Source organism: Leopardus geoffroyi, chromosome D1 (genome assembly GCF_018350155.1).
Source record: "Leopardus geoffroyi isolate Oge1 chromosome D1, O.geoffroyi_Oge1_pat1.0, whole genome shotgun sequence".
In the NCBI taxonomy this organism is placed as follows: Eukaryota; Metazoa; Chordata; class Mammalia; order Carnivora; family Felidae; genus Leopardus; species Leopardus geoffroyi.
Window position 1 is genome coordinate 74135869 of NC_059329.1, and position 23954 is coordinate 74159822.

Below are 23954 nucleotides of genomic sequence, written 5' to 3' on the forward strand. Positions count from 1 at the left end.
ACCATGAGATCATGACCTGAGCTGAAGTCAAAAGTCGGCTTAACTGACTGAGTTACCCAGGTACCCCAATCCCGAAGTTTCTTAATATACTATTAGGGGGGCTGCAGAAACAGGTACTCATATAGTGCTAGTGGGAGTGGAAAATGGTATAATTCCTATGAAGGTAGTTCCTATCTTGCAAAATAGATATACTCACTCTTTGATACAATAATCTATATTTATACTTCAACATCTCACATATGAAATTATATATATATATACACACACACACACACACACACACACACACACACACAAGGTTATTCACTACATTATTACTTAGAATAGCAAAAAGACTGGAGATGATCTACATGCCCATCAATAGGGCAAGGGTTGAACGAATCATGGTGCATAGGTATACTGGAATATTATGTACCTGTAATAACAAAGTAGGAAGGCTTTATACGGATATGTAAAGACTTCCCAGATAAACTGTTGAAAGAAAAAATAAGACACTAATAAGTGTGTATAATATACTGCCGTTTATGTAAAAGGGGAGATAAAAAGATATCTTAGCATTTACTTAATATATCCAAAAAGAAACCAGAAAAATACAGAAGAAACTAATAATAGGCATTAACTGCACATGTGGTAGAAGGATTTTGGGGTGTTGGACAAATGGGGGACAGGGTAGGAGGGAAGTTTTTCATTTTAAATCTTTTTATGCCTTTTAAGTTTGAATCATGTACATGTATTAATTATTCAAAAATTAAATAAGTGAAGTAGTTTTTTTAAGAGGTAAGGGACAATGAGAAGGGGAAGAAGAATCCTAAAAGGGGTGGTTTTCCAAAACAATGTCATCAACTTCACAATTCTCTCTGGTTCTTATATGGAGAACTGCTGGATCTGAAGAAGACATTTAAATTTTTTTTTTAACGTTTATTTATTTTTGAGACAGAGAGAGACAGAGCACGAATGGGGGAGTGTCACAGAGAGAGGGAGACACAGAATCTGAAACAGGCTCCAGGCTCTGAGCTGTCAGCAAGAGCCCGACGCGGGGCTCGAACCCACGGACCGTGAGATCATGACCCGAGCCGAAGTCGGACGCTTAACCGACCAAGCCACCCAGGCGCCCCTGAAGAAGACATTTAGTCTGGAAGACAGAAGAAGTTACTGCTAACATGAAGGGGAACTAAATACTGAAATGAAGAGATGACATCATCTTATCTGGTGGCCTTAAAAATAGGCTGGACTGTCACTGGTCTGCAGGAAAGCAGCACCGGGTAGTGGACCACAGGCTCTGAAGTTAGAAGCCCTGGTTAAAGACCTGACATGCAGATTCCTCCCAACAAACTGCTCAGCCTACGCTTCCCCTTCCCGCATCTAGAAAATGGGGTTAACAGTAGTGCCAACTCATCCATTTGGTATTAGGATTAAATGAGATAATATAAAGCACTTCTGCTTTGCCAATCACACTGTGCATAGGACCATACAGGCTTTTACTTGCCTCTAAGGTCTCTGCAATGCCCTCGGGCTTGGAGGTATTGCCTCTCAGAGGAAGAGCTACTGTCAAAAAAGATTTAGTTCTCACTATTAAATTCTTACATGACCCTGTTTGATGGGTTTCAAGCCAAGGTCAGACACTGTACCACACATATTACAAAGATACAAAGGTTCAATAATTGGAAATTATCAGTGAAATGAAGAGAATAAAAGATCCTTACATAGATTATAGCTCCAATTTGGTAGAAGATCTGGCTTTGCTTGGAGGAGGAGGAGGAGGAGGAGGAGGAGGAGGAGGAGGAGGAGGAGGAGGTGGTGGTGGTGGAGGAGGAGGAGACACGACACTTTCCTGCCAAATATCTAAACCTTTAACAATGCCTGTCTGGCAGGCCTGAATGCTCCAGGAGAAGGCCACCAATAATAAAAAAATATTTTCCAAAGGTCTGTGTGGAGCGGGGAGAGAGGAAATGCAGTCAGCTCTTTTTTCTCTGCAGGAAGGGAAGGCTGAACAACTGCACATCAGGAGAGAAGGCAAACAAATTGCCCATTCAAGCCAAAATAAGCTGCTCCTAGGGGAAGCAAAACAGCTGGAGCCAATTCAGCCAGACATAGAGGTGAGGGCCCCAAAGACAGAGCTGGCCTGGGAGCCAGCCTCTGGCAGGCAGGGATCTTTCTGGGCAAGTGGTGGTCAAATGCCCTCATGTCACTCCTGCTGACCTCAGTCTATGCCCACGAATGGGAGCCAGCCAGCCAGCTCTGTCAGATATGGAGGAAGGAAGGACTAGTGAACCTGCCAAACGAGTGAGCACCGGCTGAGCACCTGTTATGTGGCAGGCACTAAGCAGCCACCTGACATACCTATGCCATTTGGAAGAACAATTTTAGGGGTAGGTAGATTTTACAGATGAGGAATCAGACTCACTGAGGTGGACTGACAGGGCAAGGCACACGGTTAGAAGTGGCCACGCCAGCTGTGGCCAATGGCCTCAGCTCTCTCTTTCCTGATTGTCACCTGAGATTCTCGATCCCTGGCTTTCTTTTTCTAAAGCAGGAACTCACACCACTTCACCATCCTGTCTAGCCATGGTGATACCTGGTGGCAAACACAGAATATGTCAAGAGAAGCCTCATTGGAAAACAAAGGAAAGAACCAAACCAAACTGCAGAAGAAGGGGAAAAAAGAAACCTGGAAGCAAATGAAGTAGCAGAGTGGAATTATTTTGATTCCCTAAGAAAGCAGAAATGTGGCTGCTGTGGGGTTTGCTTCAGGCTGGAACATGGCAGGTTCTGAATCCCCGTCTGGGGCAGCAGATAGCAGAATCCTGATCTGGAACAAATCTGGGCTAGCACTGTTTCTAGGGCTGTTGGGATTTCCAGATCCCCCAGATTGGGGTCCCCAGGCTCCAATTTACAAATCCCTTCTGCAGCTATGGTGAGATCCTGCATTGGTCCCTGAAGGGTGAGGAAGATCCTTCCCTCTCTAGCTTTTGAGGTTCCCATCCTGAGCCTCAGGCCTCCTTATACCCATCTTACAATTACTTCCTTCCTTGAAGTCTTAATATATGACGATGACAATGATTATGGTAATAATACCAGCTCACATTTATTGAGCTTCTACTTTTGTGCCAGGCACTGTTAGCACTCTACATAACAACCTTATGAAGCCAATAATATTATATGAGGCGATCAAGGCACATCAAGGCATATCAAATGAGGCGATCAAGGCACCGAGGGGTTAAGCCACTTATAGAAGGTTACATGGCTCATAGGTGTAGGAGCCAGAATTTGAGTCCAAGCAATCTGGCCCTGGTGTCTGTGCTCTTCTTAATCACCACCCATAATGCATCAGGTCCTAGGATATGAGAGTCAAAAGAGCAGTCTTGGAAGACAAGCAGACAGCTCTACTATTCATTGCTACTTGTCCCTGGACAACCTGTTTATCCTCTATAAAATGGGTACAACAAATATACTTTGTGGAGTGTCCATTCTAACAGCAGATCCTGAGTCATGTCCTTCCATCAGGCTCTATTTCACCTCCCCTTCTGGTCTGTCTATTGCACATTCACTACACATCAAAGCTGTTTCTACACTTGGGGCAAGTTTGGCTTCCTTATACTCTGTTCCAGTCTATTCTATAACTGTTTTGTGCCTATCACATGGGAGACTTAGCACCAGGCGCAGAGAGCCCAGATCTCAGGGAATGAGACTGAAGGCAGAGAAATCCATCTAAAGTCGGCAATGGCAGAAGGGCTGAGGGGAGGAGCTGGCTGTGAGAACCAGGCTTTAAGCCCATAGGAACTCTCCTCCTCCAGCTTGTCTCCCTCTTTTCTGGCCTTCTGCCAAGGCTAACAGGCACTTCTTGTCACTTCCTACAGCACAGCCTGAGCCCTGCAGGGCACCCATGGAGGGCCCCATTCTTCCAGTGGGGAGCCTCTGCTCCCAGCTCACACACAGGCAGGTAAATATGCCCAGAGCCCTGTGACTGGGCCCACCTTTTCTGATTCTGCAACCATTCATTTAACAGACTGTGAGCCAGGACCAGGGCACTGAGGACAAAACAGAAAAATACAGGTTTACCCCCCAAGAGCTCACCGGCACACCTGCTCTCCGCTGCCTCTGATGTTCTCCTCACCTGGGTAACGCTGGACACCTTTCCAGAATGTTATCATTCCTCTCTCCCAAGTAACAATTACTTCACTAGCACAGTTACACTAACAAGCCATTCTCCCCTCTCCCCACCCGGACCAAGAGAAATGAGAAACAAACAGAATTATCCACACATACACATTTCTCTCATACCCACTATAGACCAGGTACCTCACATACACCAATCCCCACAGCAATCCTGCAAAATGGGAATTATCCCCATTACACAGATGAGGGGGGGAAATGGGGGCTCACAAAGAGATGCAACCAGTGTGAAGCAAGGCTGTCTGCCCGCAGAGTCTATGCTCTTTCTACAGCCCCAGGCTGCCTCTCTCAGCTCAGCCTGCCGCCCTGCGAGCTCTGGCCCCGCCTTCATCTGGATTGTGTTCTTTCTCATAGTTAGATTCCCTACAATCTTCTTGTTTGTGCTGGTCCCAGAGGGAGCCAACGTCTCCCCCAGTGCAGCTACAACAGCAGCAGCAGCAGCATCCTAGGCACCACCTCTGATTCTCCGAGTAGCTTGTCTTAATTACACCCAGGCTGGAGCAGTTCCGGAATAGAGTATGTGGTGCTGCTGCGAAGCATGCAGGTTTGCTGTTACATTTTCTCGCTCCTTCTCTGACTCCAGCCCAGTTTACTCCCCACCCCCCTCTGCTGGCTGGCAGCCTACCTCCTCAGCTGTCCTTGGTTCTGCCTCCTTGCACATCACGTTTGGGCCTACAAAGTAGTGCTTCAAACTGCTGCCACCGCAGGCGGCTGAGCCAGTCTCAGCTCAATTCAGAAAACAGAGCCCGAGTCTCTGCTGGGTAACAGGCACTGCTCTGGGTACTGCAAACAGGCAGAAAACAAAAGGAAAATGCAGGGGCCTTGCCCTTCAGAAGCCGAGTCAGAAGCTGGGAGAGAAGTAGCCAGAAACAGAAATCACCAACAGAAGGCTAGCAGTGATGGGTTTGTAATGGGATCCAAAAATATCAGAGCAGGAGGGAACCCTGATTTTCTGTTTTAACCCCTCCATTTTACAGATGGAGAGCTAGAGCCCAGAGGAGGGCAATTACAAAAAATATCAGATAATAACAGTGAACACTGCTAAAACCCTTACTAGGAGCCAAGTGCTATTCTATGTGCTTTATATATATTAACTCCTGGAACCCTCACAACAAACCCTAGGAGGTACGTGCTACTGTCCTCCCACAGAGGGGTTAAGTGCCTTGTCTGAGTTCACACGGCTAGGAAGTGGAAGCCTGTATTGAACTCAGACAGTCGGGCCCCACACCGGTGTCTCTTTAATGCTCTGTGAGATGAGACTAGTCTACCTATAGAAGTAATGAGAAAGCTTCTTAAAGGAATTACTCATAGGCCTAATTATAAAAACAGTGAACCCTGGTTATCCAGAGTCAATTAAGAGGAAACCTCAATTAATCAGAAGCTTGGCTTCATCTGGGAGTACCTGAGTACCACGAAATACAAGGCAGTTAGGGCAGTGAGCAGAGCCCTGTATCTCCAAAGAAAGAGGAAAGTACTTGGGAGTAAGGGATTTATTCAAAGAAACAAGAGCAGCCCAATCTTCTTCATCTTTCATGTCTGGCTTTCTACACATGCTGTCCTCATAGTGTATAAAATCTTTAATATCCTGAAATGCCACTCCCTGGGGGAGGGGAGCCAGCTCAGGGGCCTTAAAAAGACGCTCAATGATATGGATAGAAATTTTTAGAAAAGGGGCTTCTAGCCCCATGTCAGGCTCTGTGCTGACAGCACAGAGTCTGCTTGGGATTCCCTCTCTCCTTCTCCCCCACTCATTCTCTCTCTCTCTCTCTCTCAAAAGAAGTAAACATTTTTAAAAAGAAAAGAAAAGGGGCTTCTAGTAAAGCCTTGGTCAACCAAAGACTTCCATTTCCCAGCATGTTCCCCAACATACGTGCACACACACACACACACACACCCTGGCCTTGGGTTAACTGAAAGTCTTCTCTAACTCTGCCACAGGACTTTCAGATCACAGTTAGCAGGCTACTCATTACTTACCAATCACTGCCAGATTATGCTCTGAGCCACAAGAGACCTGTAAAAAGAAAAAAATAAGTTATATTAGAGAAAGAAAATTCAGGGGCGCCTGGGTGGCGCAGTCGGTTAAGCGTCCGACTTCAGCCAGGTCACGATCTCGCGGTCCGTGAGTTCGAGCCCCGCGTCGGGCTCTGGGCTGATGGCTCAGAGCCTGGAGCCTGTTTCCGATTCTGTGTCTCCCTCTCTCTCTGCCCCTCCCCCGTTCATGCTCTGTCTCTCTGTGTCCCAAAAATAAATAAACGTTGAAAAAAAAAAATTAAAAAAAAAAAAAAAAAAAAAAAAAAGAGAAAGAAAATTCCTTGTTCAAGGAAAGATGTTTGACTTCTTCTCATCTGCTATTTGTCCCTTTCACCCCCTAGCCCCACAAAGAACACGACATGTACTCTCATACCTCCTGGCCTTTGCACGTGTGGTTCTTCTGTCTGGAATGCCCTCTCCTCGACTGTCTACCTAGAAAACTTCCACTCATCCTTTAAAGTCTCAACGTGTCCACTGAGACTCCTTTGCTTCTAGGCCGACTCAACACTCCTTTCCTTATGCAACTTGTATGTACCCCACTGTAGCAATTCTCTTGTTGCCTTTTACATTTTTTTCTGTCTCTTCGCTAGACTGCATGCATTTTGAGAACAGGGCTGAGTCTCGGTTAACTGTCTGGGTCTGGGACTCAGTTAATATCTGCCAAATGAGAGAGTGAATGCAAAAACCAAGCACATAAAAGAAAAAATACCCAATACATAAAAGAACAAAGAATCATTTGGGGTTCAGAATCTAGTGTTTTCACCAAGTGAGCAGCGCTTCTTGCCTTTCAGTCTCCACATGTCCCAACTGCTACCAGAAGGAAGTAAGGGGGAATATAAGAGCATAAGTGGTTCCCCAGGTACTAATTAAAAGAAACTCTGGACTCCAGAGAAGGATCCTGTGACCTTTATCAGGATGCTCACTTCAGTTCCTAGCAAGAGGAAGGCTTCAGGTCCCCATGGAAGGTCAATGCTGGAAGGGCCCTGGAGATCATCTAGTCCAATCTCTCTATGTTGCAAGGAGAAAACACAGGCTTGGGAAGAGGAAACAATTTGCCGTGGGTGCCAGAGCAAGTGTGCATTGAAACAAGGACTGGAGCATCTCTGATTCTTCGGAGCTTCAGGCAAGTTCCTTTCTTGATGCTGTAGCTTCTCACTCTTTCCCAGTGAAAACCACTTGGAAGTGATATTCAAAGGTCATTAGCACAGGCCCCTGACAGTCAAGGTAACAGGATGAAAAGGCATTTGAGCATTGGAGGCCTAATAACACACTGGTAGGTGAGAAAGGTCAGCAAAGTTTCTGAGACTTTTGTCTTTGTAAAAGCTGTGTGTTCCAGATCACAGCTTCCACAGGAAACAGAGATACCCGCTCTTAGGTGGACTCCCTGATAGTATCTGGCAAAGAACCACCTGCATATTTCGTCCCAGCATTTCCAGGTGTCTAGTCTCTGAGCTCCCTTGGGGCAGGCTCAGTGTCTAGCTGAGGGGTTCCACCATGTCTCGCCCAGGGCCATACATACAGCACAAGTTCATTATGTGCTTTCTGGTTACACTGAGGCTGGGTGCCTATGTTCTGCCATAGGAAGCTGCTTAGATTGAAGAATTGGGAAAAACTTACGTGTCTAACAATAGGGGAATGCTTATGTAAATTATGGTGGAGCCCTCTGATGGACTACTATGCAGCTTTGAAAAATAATGCTTACAGTAAAGAAACATGCTCATGATATCCTATGAACTGAAAAATTACACAAAATTACACAAAAATTGTGTCTCAACTCTACAATAAAATGTGAGTGAAAGACCGAAAGAAACTACATCAAAAGTTAACAGTGATAGCCTCAGGGCTAGGAATGAGGTATGCACTCATTCCTATGGTTTTTCCTTTTGCTTTTTCTACGCTGTCTGAATTTTATATGGTAATCTTATAATCAGAAAACAATTATTAAAAATATAGAAAATAAACATAATGCAGCTCCTACTACAGAGGTGAAAATAATAAATAAATATGGCTATAAAATAAATATGTTATAAAATCTGGTATCTTCTGAAGTTGTGGGGGAAAAGGATTTAAAGAACATAATACCTAAATAATAATGGTAGCTGCATTGTGATGGTAGGATTATAAGACACTTACTCCTATTCTCTGTTTCTCAAATAGTCTTTAACTGTGATGGTAGTAGTTGCGGTGGGGGGGAGCAACAAGTGCGAGAATTAAAGTCACCATATACTGAGGATATACAAAAGCCAAGCACCTGGGCGCCTGGGTGGCTCAGTCGGTTAAGCGTCCGACTTCAGCTCAGGTCATGATCTCACCGTTCATGAGTTCGAGCCCCGCGTCGGGCTCTGTGCTGACAGCTCAGAGCCTGGAGCCTGCTTCGGATTCTGTGTCTCCCTCTCTCTCTGCCCCTCCCCTGCTTATGCTCTGTCTCTCTCTGTCTCAAAAATAAATAAAAACATTTAGGGGCACCTGGGCGGCGCAGTCGGTTAAGCGTCCGACTTCAGCCAGGTCGCGATCTGGCGGTCCCTGAGTTCGAGCCCCGCGTCGGGCTCTGGGCTGATGGCTCAGAGCCTGGAGCCTGTTTCCGATTCTGTGTCTCCCTCTCTCTCTGCCCCTCCCCCGTTCATGCTCTGTCTCTCTCTGTCCCCAAAATAAATAAAAATGTTGAAAAAAAAATTTTTTTTTAAATAAATAAAAACATTTAAAAAAAATTTTTTTTTAAAAAAGCCAAGCATCATGCCAAGGCACTCTGCAAATGTAACCTCATCTTAATCATCACAACAGTCCCTTCAGGGAAGCTTGACTGTGCTTATTTTAGAGACAAGAACACTGAGGCCCATACACATTAAATAAATTTCATAGCTAGCTAGGTGGCAGTGGCAGAACTAAAACCCAGGTCTGCCTGGTCTCCAAGCTTATGTTCTGTACTGCTAAATGTTACTTTTGTTTTAAAAAAATAAAGCTATTTCATTTTACAAAATGCATACAGAGAAAGGGGCTGCCTCTGACTGCCAGGGCTCACCCTGGGGCTGCGGGCTGCAGAGCTGACCAACCTGGAGGACCAGGGGCTTCCAGAAACAAGCCAGTGACAAATGCCAGTATCAGGTAGCAGACGCTGCTCTGAATTAATGAGTGAGACACTGATGAATGGATTTTGTCAAGGCAACGTAGAGCTTGAAACTCAAAGCTCCCCACTGCTTCTTGCTGTACGTGCAATGGCATAGAGGTCAGGAGACCGAACACCACAGGCCACAAAATCCCAGTGCTACACTCCTTCAACAAGATTGTATCAATGACCATTTGCTTCATATTGCTCCTGTCAGCATATACCTAACCACCCAGCTGCAGGCAGCTTTCTAGAAGACTCTGTTAACAATGGCAGCATGCCCAGGAGGAAGAGGTTCGGAGCCAGGAAGCCAGGTGAGTCCTAGGTCCTCTCCTTTTTGGCCCTGAGACCTTTGGCAAGATGTTTAACTGCTCAGGCCTCTGTGTTCTCAGGTGTAACAGGTAGATAATAGCGTCAACCCGTCTGCCTCACAAAACTGCCGGAGGACAAATGAGACACTCCATCGCCTCACAGCCATTTGTCTCACCTTTCTTACATATGAATCTGAATGTCATGCCTCTATATAAAGCCCTTCACAAGCTCCCAGCAGTGGCTTGCAAGCCCACAATGAGTAGTCCCCTGTTTAGCTCTCTGGCCTCACTTCTCTCTGCTACTCATGAACCCTCAACCCCAAATAACATATTCCTTTTTTTTTCCCATTCACATTACAGTACATTTTTTCTCAGAATATGAGGCAATTTCAGGCTTTTATGAGTGCTTTTTTCCTTGACTTGAATCTCCTCTCTCCCACTGTCTACCTAGCTAAATCCTTTAAGACTGCCCAAACATCACCTCCTGGTAAAGACTTCCCTGAGTCTCAAGGCTGCTCCACCCTACCTACCCCCACAGCACTATGCATCACGGCCTTATCACATACGAGATGTCTATTTATGAAATGTGCGTGTGTTAAGCACCTCTGTTGCTCAGACATCCAGCAGAGTGCCTCCCCAGTAACGTCTCTGTCACACAGCCCAAGTATACAGGGCGTGAAGCTGGAGGGGGGAAGGGGTAAAAAGATGAGGGGCCCAGAGGAGTTAGGTGATCTCAAGACAAATGAGTAGGGGTGTGGTCACTCCGGTCCAACTGGAGACAAGCACTGAGATGCACAGTGAGGCAGGAAGGGAACAGCACTACAGGAGCACAGTGTACAGGTGACAGGAGCATGAAGAGTAGAGTAGAATTGTTTCAGGAACTCCAGCATGGCAAAGTGCAGTAGAGCAGCAAAGGAGGTCAGCCCCGGGAGACGGAGTCCCGCTACAGAGAAAGTAGGTTCCGGTTGCTGATCGGGGACTTCAGGCAAAGGGGGCACACCTCCACACAGGTGAGGGGAACAAAAGTGGCTGTGGAAACCTGTCATGACTCAGTGCTGCTCAAACGTGAAAGGGGTCTGCTCTGTTCAGGCACCTCAGCCACAGGAGGCAGGAGTGCAGAAAACAATTTCCAAACTCCCAACTGCCTCCCCGTGGTGCCAAGATCCTCCAGAGAGCCTCCTGCCAGGCTAGACTCCATCAGTTCTTGGGAAGAAAGTCTCTACTCCCCTGGGGGCTGGCTCCCACTAAATACAGTTGGACAGGGATGAAGTGACTGGTAGTAGATGCCCAGAGAATATGTGCTTGCTTCGGCAGCACATATACCAAAATTGGAATGATACAGAGAGTAGGTGCCCAGAGAATATATGCTGAATGTATTAATGAGTTAAAATGAATGAATAACTAAATGAATAAGCAAAAATTACATTAACGTGAAAATATCTGCCAAATGCTACATGTAAGTACTCTAGCTCTGGTCAGTACTGTTCTACCATTTCTAAACACAGGTGACTGTCCCTTACTGAGTGCTTATGGCCAGGCACCTGACTGCTTGGCCTGTATTATCTCATTTAAACTTATACCAAACCTAGCACATAGGTTCTTTTGTTACAACCGTTTTACAAGTGAGGCGACTGGGGTTCAGAGAGTACAGTCACTTGCCCAGTATCTTACTGCTAGGGAAGGTGCAGGATTCTATGATCTTTCCGATTCCACTTTTCTGTCTTCCCAACCGTTTTAACCTTCCTGTTGGCAAACAGGATGTAAATAAACCGCCCACCCAGTTCCAGTTCCTTATAGCTGGCAATCATATGCCATTTACCAAGGGATCTTAAACTGGGACAGCCCTAGACTTTCAAGGCCCAGACAACATCCTCCTGGGGCTAGGAAGGCCCACGCCTGGACCAATCAAGAAGCTGCTCCAGAGTTTTCTCTTGGAGGAAACGGCTGTACAGTGGCAACAAAGCTTTGCTCCTGCCCTCCCTGTGGAAGCCATCACCTTGCGGGTAACTCCACCAGATAGTTCAACTCTGAACAGGAGGATATCAGGGCGGGGAGATGGGGGGTGACCAGGGCTCAGGGTAAACAGCACTAAGATCCCAAGAAGAGTGTGTGGGATCTAGGCCAGTTCCGCACCACTGGCCAGAAGCCACCCTCATCTTCCTAGGAGCAGTTGGTAGCAGCCCCGGGACCATCCAGGAGCACAGCAGCCTGCGGGGCCTTCTGATTGGTTCCCGCCCTGTGCCAATGGGCCCGGGCGCCCCTCGGATGCTATGGCAACGAGGCAGTTGCGCGGAGGCGGGCCATTGCCAAGGACTCGGAGGAGGGATTCGAAGCCTGGGCTCTGCGCCTCGGGGAGAGTCTTTGGCAGGCACCATGGCCCAGAGAAGCGTGTTGGGAGCAGCTCCAGAAAGGCAGCCTCCCCACGGCGGGGGTTAACGGAAGGGAATGGGCACCTCGGTGCAGCCTTTGCTACAACTCCGCCCAAACCCAGTTGTCATGTGTGTAGAACTCTGAGGAGACCACGGGAATTTCCAAACCTGTTAAAAAAGCAGGCTGGGAGGCTGTGCGTGTTTTACACGCAAACTGCAGTCCTGTCAGCCAATGGGTTTTTACCCCTCGGCTCAGAAATAGCCCCAAATGGAGGTCATCGTGGCAGCAGAGAGGCAGCACAGTTGCTTGTTTTTGGAAGGACCTAGCCTTGCAAAGATACTTCTGGCTCCTTTGTGAGGGCTTCGTCTTTTTTTTTTTTACTGAAGTCTAGATGTCAAAGGAGGCCAAAAAATAAGAGGCTCTATCTGTCCAACTCAAAGTCCCATTGATTGGGTTCCCAAAGAACCCATTTTCCCTCCAAAGTCAATTCCTTTTTTTCCAAAGTGCAGATTACACATAAGAAGAGGCTTCAAGTAGGTTCTGCTACTTCCTCAAACAGAGGTTGGGCTGGGGAGAAAAGCAAAAATTTGTTAGGTGTCTGGATGCTAGGCATGTGGCATCACAGAATTTCACTCTACCTGCATAGCCTCACAACCTCACAGCTACTCTGGGAAGTGGGAATCTGTGTCCCTACTCAACAACAGATCAGCAAACTTACTCAGAGGAGTTAAATCACTGGTCCCAAGTCGGGGGCGGGGGGGGGGGGGGTGGTGTACACCCAAGTCAGCCTTGATCCAAAGCCTGTGAGCTTCACCATAATACATACTGCCTCTCTTCTGATACTGGCACCAGACGGCCCCCATCACTAAGGCTCAAACTCTCAAGTGGCAACTCTCTCTTTATCTCCTACTGTCTCCATCCTATTAGTTCTGCCTTCTCAAAGACTCTCAAATCTATATCTTGATCTCCAGCTGCTCCACCTTCTTCAATCCTTTTCACTACAGCCTGGACTCTTTTAAGACTCTTTTATGACTTCAAGCTTTCTTCTCTTTGTCATGTCATGATCTGATTTTTTTTTAATTTGGAAGTTGCCATAGTCTCAAAGCCTCCTAACTTCCTACCATACCTGATTTCTTTCTCGTTTGCTATATATAAACCCACTAACCCAGCAATACAGGTAGCTCCTCTGTTCCTAGAAAATCTGTTTCCCCACTTCTGGGCCTTTATTTGCACCGTTCTCCCTTGTCTATACTATTATGAACCTGACCAAGCCTTACAAGACTCACTTCCAAACCCACAGCCTTGAGGAAGCCTCCCAGATCTTCTCTTGAATCCTCCCATTTGCTTTGGCTGAAGTTTACTTTTGTCAAATCTCCTTTCTACTATTAATAATTTGGGCACAGGGGGTGGGGCATGTCTTCCCAGTCAGTGTAGAATAGGAGAAAGAGCTCTAGTTATGGAATCAGAAGTGGTTCCTGCCACTTCCCGGTTGTGTGGCCTTGGGCAAATCTCTTTGCCACTCTGGATTTCAGTTCCCTCATCTTTAAAATGGGATAGTAACAACCAAATAGATCTCATACATCCCCAAATTCTTTCATGCTCCCCTGTCTACAGAATAAAATTTGCTTTGAGCCGAACTCTGTTCTGCAGATATGTGTCCACAATATATAAAGATATATAACTTGGGAACACATAAAAAGAAACTATAAGTATTAGGAACTGGCATAGGTTCACAATGAACAACAAGTTCATTTCCTTTTTCAACAGAGTTATTCTATTGGCAGAAAAGGAGAGGGCTTAAGAAATGTCTGCTGAATTAGAATACAATATACACAGTAATTAGAAAATAATATACACAATTAAACTAGCACACCCTGAGAATGCTTGTTTTCCCCATTCCAAGGGAATTCCCTTCTCCTCTAAGTTGCCATGTTGATACAAGATGCTCCTGCTTCCTGTGGCCACACCTGACTGGTATGGATGGACTACAGATGGATACCTGCCTGAAAGTAGGTTAATGCAGAGATTGGCCATAGCCTACGAAGTGGCCTAATGAGAAAATTCTGCCTGAAAGGGCTTGTAGGGAGTGAGTCCTCCGATTGGTAGCTGGAGCAGTAGCTGGAAGAAATAGACACAAGAGGCGTTAATATAAGGAGCAGTTATAGGCAGAAGAGTCAGAACAGCAGGAACAATCAAAGTAGAGAAGAGCAGCTAAAAGTCACTAGAATGGATTTCTTGATCCTACTGCTGATGGCACAAGAAGGTCTAGGTTTCTGAGCTGGGTTATGTTCTAAATGACCTTCAAGTTTTTCTTTTATGAGATAATTTGCTTTACCTCTTTTCTCCACTTATATCCATCCTTACGATATTACAGTAACCTAGGAGTACCTCTGATCCTTACAAACTGAGAACACCTAACACAACAATGCATCTAGATTTCAGAAAAGACACACCATTAAGCTACTTAAACCCTTGAGAACAGCATGAAACCACGTGAGCTGAACAACCAATCTCAAATACAGGTCATTAATAGATTCAGGCCAAACATCCTGTAGTGTGTTCCTCAAAAACAATTTAACCCTTGCCCTAGTAGCCAAGACAGGCTGAAATTAAAAAAGACTGCCAATTCCAAGTGCTGGTGAGGATGTCTAACAACTGGAAATCGCTTACACTGCTTATAGGAACATAAATTCAACGACTGCTTTGAAAAACGACTTGGCATTATCTACCAAGTGGTAACTTTGTTAGGTGTCGCCACAGGAAGCAGGAACACCTGGTATCCACAGGACAACTTAGAGGAGAAAGGAATTCCCTTAGAATGGGGAAAACAATCATTCCCAAGAAGCTAGACATACAGATATAAAGACAGATATACAGATTCAGATGCCAGGACACCCACATACCCCAAATGATTACGTCCTTCCATCCAAAGACAAACATAAGAACATTCATAGCAGTTTTATTCATAATAAATAAAAAACATAAAATTAACCAAATATTCATCATCAGTGAATGGATAGTGTGGTATACTCAGAATACTCTGTAACGATGGGGGAAAAACTACTATTCACAACATGGATAAATCTTCAAGAATAATGGTGAACAAAAGCAACCAGACAGAGAAGAGTAAATAGTGTATGACTCTAGGCAAAACTTATTTCAAATGAATAATATAACTGTTCTCAAGAGGGAAAAAGTAACCAATACTAGTAACTTTTAAAGTTCTTTAAGTAACTTCTATTTAAAAACAAAAAGAGCTGTAAAAAAGATCTTTAACTTTACTCAGTAGATTCTTTTTTTTTTTTTTTTATAGTAGAACACATGTATCAATTCTGAAAGCATTTTGGATGTATTGTAGGACCATGCTACTGAGAAAATATGTTAATGTCGCTGGGAACCAGAGTTTTCACTGTAGATAAAGGAAATACAAATACGGAATAAAACATAGCAAAGAGAAACCCTGTGGACATTGGATTCAAATGAAAGGTATCAGTATGAACTCACAGTTTTATACACACACACACACGCACTGAGTTCAACCAATATGAAATTTCCTAGAAGCAATGACACCTCAGCAGCAGTGAGTTCACTTGGTACACCAATCTTGGCTTTTAAATACTATTTGACTAAAAAGAATCAGAACTCCTGGAGAAGTGGCTGTTTCCAGGATTGGGACAGGGAAAGAACAATTTGAGCCTGGAACATCTATTTGTGCCAGGAAGTAAGGAAGTGATCAAAAAATGACAGGGAGATGTCAAAAGGATACTAGGAGCCAGGTTTTCCTGAAGGGTTTTCCACTGGCTAAACCAGGGAGAATTTGAATATGAGAATGAATAATGACAGTAGTAGATTATAACTCACAGAACAAAATAAAAATTCATAAGTACTTCCTGAATAATAAATAAATATGGAGCAAGGAAAGCTCTTCCTTCGAGTACAATGTCAAAAGTAGTACACGTAAAAGGAATAATTGGGAAAGAAAATAATTTTGCAATAGCAATAGTTAATTCAGGCAAGAATCATGAATGGATGTTAAAATTACAGGGCAAAAATCTGAAGAGGAATGGAATATTTACATAGTTTCCAAGTATCTCTTCACAGACTACTTCTGAATTAACAAGGGAGAAGTGGTAACTTTGTAGCAGAGAAATGAGGCGGACACCACCTTACCCAAGCGATCTAAGTCAGCATCGCTAATAATGGGATAAACTGACATCAGGTGTCTCTTTGTGCAATGCATTAAAGACACATCACTTATTTAGCATTCCTGCCCAAAGTGCCTATGTGAAATCCAATCATGAGGAAAAATCAGAAAAAAACAAACAGAGCCATTATACAAAACAACTGTCCTATACTCTTAAAAAATATCAATGCCATAAAAGATAAAGACAAGCTATCTCAGATTAAAGGAAGCAAAAAGATAGGACAACTAAATGCAATATATGATCCGGGGTTGGGCCCTGGATTAAAGTAAAAAATTTCCATCAAAGACATCACTGGGACAACTGGAAAACTACGAAGACACTCTGTACATTAGATAATAGTATTCCATTAATGTTAAATCTTCACAGAAGAAAGAGACAGAGGACACATATGCACACATGGGATAAACTGTCACTCAAACCAATGTTCCTTCAGGAAGAAACCCACAGGCAGGCACACAGAAAGAGAATTAAGTCTCTTCCTCAGCCTCTGTCACACTGAAAGAGTCAGAGAAATGGTCTGGGTCTTAGCTCTTGCCTGAAATGCTGCAGCAGCTTCCTTGGTGCCCCCTACCCTCCCCAATCTCTCCTTACTCTGCCAAAATGCTCTTCCTGAAGTACACATGGACTGTTTTGCTCTCCATTGCCCACGTCCAAATTCCTTTGTCTAGTACTGAAGATCCTCCATGGTTTGGACCTAGTGGGGTTCTCCAGCCTCTTTCCCCAGTAGAATCATCCACAAACACTTGTATGCCAGCCTCATCAGACCCCATGCACAGCATCCCACTATCTCCTCATGCCTGGCTCATGCTGTCCCCTCGGGGCAGGGAACCTTTACCATTCATCCTTGAGAAGGAGGGAGGGAGGAGAAAAGGAGAACAAGAAGGATTGCTAACATTTACTGACGACTAAATCCCATTCTAGGCACTTTATGTGAATTAACTCATTATACCTTCATTTGATAGATTACCTGAGGAACAGAGTGGTTAAATATTTTGACTAAAAACATAGAGCTAGTCAGTGGCTAGGCTACATCAGAAGGGAGCAGTTATAGCTCTGCTAGAGAAATAGCACTCATTCTTCCTATTATTAAGTGGTTCACATGTGTGTCTCTTCCCAGATTATACAGATTATAACTTTCTTAAACATGAGGACTGTGTCTCATTGATCTCTTTCCTCATTGGCTCACACAGTGAGCACACAGTAGGTCCTAAACACATGATTGCTGAAGTCACTCATCCGTGTACCTCTTTCCCACAGCTCTTGCCTCAGAGTCCAGCACAGAGCAGGTACTCGGAAAATGCTAGACGAATGACGCTGGATTTATTCTTGAATTTTCTCAGCTCCTTATCAGAGTCTTCTGAATGCCTGGAGCCCTGTAAATAACCATTGAATTCAGAAACTAGATTATCCTTTAGATGTTGAGAATTTGAGTCAGTGGAGAAACAGAATGACTCCCAAAACAAGACAGGTATATTCCCACAAGGCCCGAGGAAAAGCCTCTGAGTGATACCTCAGGATGGAAACAATTACAAAGTGAACCCCTACTGTGTGGAGGGAGAGGGCACAGCCCCTCCTATCTTGATTCTATCCCCAATAATAGTAACAGTAAAAAACAAGCCGACAGGCTGACCCTGAGCCATTTGTATACAAGGTCCAGGAATCGTCATCTTTACTACAGAGACACAGCAGAGCTTGGCTGGTCCATTGCTAGGCATGGGGTCAGAGCACCTGAACGTGGCCCCTGACCAAGAGGTCAGGTGGAGCTCCTCACATAACGGATCGCTTTTGCTTTTTTGATTAGAATGAAACAAAACAAAATCTAGAGGCCCGTATCCTAAAGCTGTGTTCTTTCTGGGATTAAAAAGTCAAGAATGCAAATAAGATGTGACAGAGCGATCAAAGCTTATCATAACAAGTACGTGCAGCGTAACAATGAGCACAGTACTAACAATGACGACTGCATCTCCAGCAACTGGTGTCACATGACCCAGCCTGCCAGTGAAGCCCCACAAGTCAGCAGCCTAATGAGCGCTGCTGGCCTGTCCCCAGGGGCAGCTTGCTAGACTCCCACTGCCTTCACTCCGGCTCCCAGCTAAGTGACCATCAGAGGTAACTTCTTGATCTACGATGTGACTCTACACCTTTTTTGGTTCAAGACAAAGTTATGGATTATGAGGTTCTATGGTGGACAACACACACAAAATAATTTTTAAATAAAGTTTATTCATATTTTTTCAGTTTATAAAAGTAATACACAGTTATGGCAAAAAAAAAAAAAAAACCATAATGAGGAAAATTTTAAAATACCTATAATCCCACCACCTACGAACATGTGGTGTATTTCCTTCCACTCTTTTCCCTACTAATATTTGTGTGTGAATAAAATATATATAATTTCAGAAACACAGTTGAGGTCATGCTATATATTTGGTTTTATATCATGACTTTTGTATTTAACATAATGTTTCCTATGTCATTACTTACATTGAAATTGCGATTTTATGGCTTGGTAGCATCATAGAAATGTACCCTAATTTCATTTTTTTCCTACTGTTGGATACTTAGATCGCTTTCAATATTTTATCATTATAAATTGTGTTGCGATGAACATTCTGGAACAAAAATCGTTGCCTACATCTCTGATTATTTCCTTGGCATAAATTTTCTGAAGTGGAATTATTGAGTAAAGGACTATAAACCTCTTAAAGGCACTTGTACGATTCAGGCAGAGTCACTGACAAAACAGATCACATCCAGAAGAAAGAGAACAAATTGGGGAAAGGGTAACAATATGGACAGAATAATATTGGCTAACATATACTGGGTGTCTATAATGTGACAGGGAAGGTGCTTAAGAGCTTTGCATGCATTAGCCCATGTAATCTGTGAAGTAATTCCATTAAGCATGCATAGATAAGGAAATCAAGGTTCAGAGATATTAACTGGTCCAACATCATACTTAGTAGGTGGCATAGCCGAATTTCAATCCAATCAGACGTGTGATTCCAAGAAAGCACACTTACTGTTCGGCTGCGACATGTCATGTAAGAAATAAAGAGGAAAAGTGAGTGTTTTCAACCTGGAGAAGAGAAAACTTGGATAGTACAAGGGCCACAGCATAGGGAGAAAGGGAATCAGGTTGCAGAATGAGATTGCAGAATGAGGATCAATGGATAGAAATACTTAAAATGTCAAAATACAGCTTCGTATCAGAAAGGCCATTCTATAAATGAAAGTCTACCAAAAAATGGAAGGGCTATCTCCAGGTGGGTCAAATTTAATCATGCAGACCCTTTAGAAACAGAGTTTTTTCCAGCTGATGGCAGAAGAATCCAGCAAGATCTGGAGCCCAAAAAGGACTGGAGGCACTGTAGCTGGCTTTGAAGATAGAGGGGCTGTATGCAAGGACTGGGGAGCAGCAACTAATTGCTGAGAGCAGCCTCCAGTCAACAACCAGCAAGGAAACGGCCCTTAGTCCTCTAACCACAGGAATTGAAATCTGCCAACAAGCTATACGAGTTTAGAAGCAGATTCTTCTTAGAGTCTCTGCATAAGAATCCAGCCCAGCTGGTAAGTTGATGTTGGCTTTGTGAAATCCTAAGCTTAGCCCACCCAGACTTCCGACCTATAGAACTAAAGAGATGCTATTTGAAGCCACTAAGTTTGTGGTAATTTGTTACGCAGCAAGAGAAAACTAATGCAATGGGTAAATGGATAAACACGCTGCAGTACATCATACAATGGAATACTATTCAATAAAAAAGAAACAATCTACTGGTACATATAACATGGATGAATCTCAGAAACACTGTTGAATGAAAGAAACCAGACACAAAAGAATACATACTATATGATTCCATTAGTATGACTCCAGGAAAAACAAATCCAATTCATAGTGATAGAGCAGATAGACAAGTCTAATTTATAGTGAAAAAAAGCCGAGGTTGGGGTCAGTGGGTTGACTGGTGCCAGCTGCTTCCTGTCTGACTTTTCTGCTTCACCTGAACCCTCAGTCCAGCACTGGAGCTGAGGAGGCCCACTCACAAAACGTATCACTGCACATTCATTTCTTTCTCTGCCACTCTAACATGACAGATGTCCCCATTAAATGCTCCTAATGTGAGTAAAAGTTCTAAAAAAAAAAAAAAAAAAAACAGTTTGAAACCTTAGAACACACATTCTGAGAAGGGAGTAATCAAGTTTTCAAAAAGCTATGCCACACAGATTTCTCTTGTCCGGTTCCTTGGAACAATACATCCCATTGATAGAAGGGCCATCCTGAGAGACTTGAGTATTCCAAATAATTTAACACTTTTAAATAAGTAGCAGACAGCAATGGTGACTGAGGAACTCAGGAATCTGGCCCTGCCTTCAGGCAAAACAGAGGTCAAATATTTTTGAATGAATTACTTGTTCTAGCAGCTCTAGTGTGAAGCTGTAAACATAAGCTGCTGCCCTCTGCCACATACAACAGCAAGGCTCTCCATCACAGGCTGTCAGGAGGCTGCTGCAAAAGTCTGGGTGAAAGCGGGCTTCACTTCGGGTCCTATTGCCTGTTAGTTTTGTGAACTTGGCCAAATTACTAAGATTGTGTAAGCCTCAATTTCCTCATCTGCATAGCTGGAATTAAAGCAATAACCTCACACGACTATCATGAGGATTGAATTCAATTACCTATATTTAGGGGCGCCTGGGTGGCGCAGTCGGTTAAGCGTCCGACTTCAGCCAGGTCACGATCTCGCGGTCCGTGAGTTCGAGCCCCGCGTCGGGCTCTGGGCTGATGGCTCAGAGCCTGGAGCCTGTTTCTGATTCTGTGTCTCCCTCTCTCTCTGCCCCTCCCCCGTTCATGCTCTGTCTCTCTCTGTCCCAAAAATAAATAAACGTTGAAAAAAAAAAAAAAATCAATTACCTATATTTAGTACCTTGGAGAAAGTAGACACTTATATGCTAGTTCACTTGCCCCTTTATCCATTTGGAGATCTGATGGCCCAGAGAAACAAGAGGGTGGAGCAATCTTTTTTCCCCAGACCTCTTTTATCTTCCGTTAAAGAAAAAAAAAAAAATTAGAAGAGAAAACCAACTCTTCCAAAATTTTTTGAGTTTGATCCTTTCTAAGAGTGTCAGCTATGATAAGGTTATGAGCAAACAAACACTTTTATATTCATCAACTAACAACAACTTTAAACTTCTACAGGGCACTTTAAAAGCACTGCATTTATTTCCATACTAATCAAAATGTTGGTCCCATCTTAAACAATGGCTTTTTTTCCCTTCTACAATTTCAAATTTTCCATCAGTAGTAATATAATCAAACATTTGCTGAGTGCTGTGTGCCAGGTACAATGCTAAGAGTCTTTATTCTTAATACCCAGAGAACATCAATCTTAGCATTGATATCATTTGAAATATATTTTCAGACTTGACCATTCTTTCTAACAGAGTCTACCTCTTTATGGCAGCTACAAATCATCCTAACTCTCCCATATGCTATGTGCTAATGTCTTCAACTGCATTTATTAGTAAAGTAAAACCTAACATTTATTCCCTAATAACCTTTTCAGCTTATTGAGTCAGTGGTTCAGTGACCCTGCCTGGGGCGGTCTGGCAGGGAAATGCAACGTGCTTCTGACCATCCTAAGCGCTTCACCAATTATAAACGTTCAAACAAACACAAACTACCGTTGTCATTATGTCACCTGTAACCACCAGATGCTCATCCCACCTTTCCGTGTATAGTTATGTGTGTGGGGCACACACTGGGGAGACTGGACTCGGGAAATACTGAGAGGCATCGACAGTGCATCAGAAATTCAAAGATAAGGTCCCCTTGAGGGCTTCGTTCAATTGGACCATAAAAGGCAGCAAAAAGTTGTCTTGAAAAAGAGGAAGGACAGAGGGGATCAGGAATGGTGGCAATCGTGGTAAAGAGCACTCAGCACAGATGCAAAAACAGGCAATTCCGTGCACCTAAAATCACACCTGAACAAAACGGAACACACCACCTACCACCCCCCATCCCTCTCAACCCTACATCTGTTTTCCCTCCTGGCCTTCCTCTTTCTGTCAGTTGCTGCTGCCATCATCCTCACAGTTCCCTCGGAATCACCTAGGAATCCCCATCTCACTCATCGGTCCTACCAACCACCGATTTCTATAATCCTGTCTCCCTGGTTCTGCTCTCATGTTGCCCCTCATCTCCATCCCCATTGCCACTGTGTTATTTCAGACCCTCAGAATATCTGTACTGGAAAATTATAATAGCTTCTAATTATTTCCTTTCTCTGTTGTTTCCCTTCTCTCCAATACATTGGGTGCCCAAGGTAACCTTTCTAAACCTCAGCTTTGAGTAGCAACTTCCCTGTTCAAAACCTACCCATGTCTTCCCTGTGCCTATAGAGCAAACCTGGAGTCTTCTCACCAGACATTTAAGTCCACCTGGGAACGGGCTATAGCTCTCCTTTGTAGCCTTATAGCCTGCTACGTTCCCCCCACTCCCAACCAAGATCTCTGTGTTCCAGCCAAAGTGGACCATTCACTGATGATCTCTTATGACACCAAGGGCATTTCCCTCTCTGTGCCTCTGTCTATGCTTGTCTCTCCTTTCCTGTCCTGGCATCCCACCTCTTTTGGTCAAATTACTGCCTATCCTTCGCACTCAGTGAAAATCTACCTTCCCCATGAAGTCTTCCCTATCTCCTAGCTAGAAGAAATTTCACCATCCTCAGGATTTGTATAGCATTGTATCTACAGATCTTAGGACAACAGCACTTTCTTCCATGACAGTTGTTTATGTATTTGCTCAATCCCTCCTGCCAGCTTAGAGATTTTCAGCTTCTACCAACCACTCCACTTCTAGCACCAAGTCCACAGCTTAGCAGAAGGGCACATGCTTTCTTCTCAGGGCCTCCATTTCCACGTCTGTAATATGAACATAACTCAACCCAACTCACAGGAAAATCAAGATAAGATAATATATGCAAATTATTGGCATACTATAGGTAGTCACTAAATCCAAAGCCCCTTTTTTCCCTTTCACATTAGCAGTGTACTTGTTGAATAAATAAAAGCTTGCATGCTTTATAGTTTGCAAAGAAAGGTTATTATATTTTCTCATCAAAGGAGGGAGAGAAGGAAGGAAGGAACAAATGAGCAAAGAATCACCAAATATGTAGGAGACATGAGTAGCTCAGTGTGACTGGTATGAATAACTCATACTGGGAATGGAAGGGTAGATTATGAAGGAACTGGAATGTTTTGGCTTGGTAGTTTTAAGGGAGTTTTAAACTCAAAAGTGGGTCAATACTTAAGACTCTACCAGTCTGCATGACGGATGAAGGACTAACGACCAGGAGATCACTAAGAGGCTGCTGTAGTGGTCTGAGGAAGAGGGCACAAACACCTGGCTGTGGCTGGTGACAGCCACAAGGGAGCACACAGGAATGGTTGGATTTCCAAGGCAGGCACAAGGAAAAAAATGACAGGGTTGGTGAGTGCTGACTAAATGACTGGAGAACACCTATCAAGCTGAGTCCCAGAGGGCTCCAAGCCTAGGTAATGAGGAGGACAGAGGAATACCTGGAAAACTGAGGGATGGGCTGGGAGGGGGAGAACCTGGGGAGAGCAGTACATGCAGGAAGAACACAAGTTAATTTTTTTAGCCTGAGGTGGAACACAAGCAGAGATGAGGAGTTAGCACGTGGTGGTCCTGAGGGACTGAGAAACCACTTTAGAAACAAACAAAAACCTCCTTTTGTACAT

At 44.1% G+C, this 23954-nt stretch overlaps 1 protein-coding gene across 15 annotated transcripts in view; it reads right to left on the reverse strand.

Annotated features, from left to right (window-relative positions):
• SERGEF (secretion regulating guanine nucleotide exchange factor) overlaps positions 1-23954 on the reverse strand; it is a 236452-nt gene that overhangs the window by 83956 nt on the left and 128542 nt on the right. For 14 of the 15 annotated variants that reach the window (XR_006714113.1, XR_006714115.1, XR_006714112.1 and 11 more), the window contains one exon: positions 6151-6187. Coding sequence is in view for 11 of the 15 variants with exons in the window: in XM_045484682.1 (XP_045340638.1) it covers positions 6151-6187 (37 nt within the window). In the remaining 4 variants the exon portion in view is untranslated. Of the gene's footprint in view, positions 1-4798; positions 4957-6150; positions 6188-23954 lie in introns of all 15 variants that reach the window. The other variant, XR_006714114.1, reaches the window with a different exon arrangement.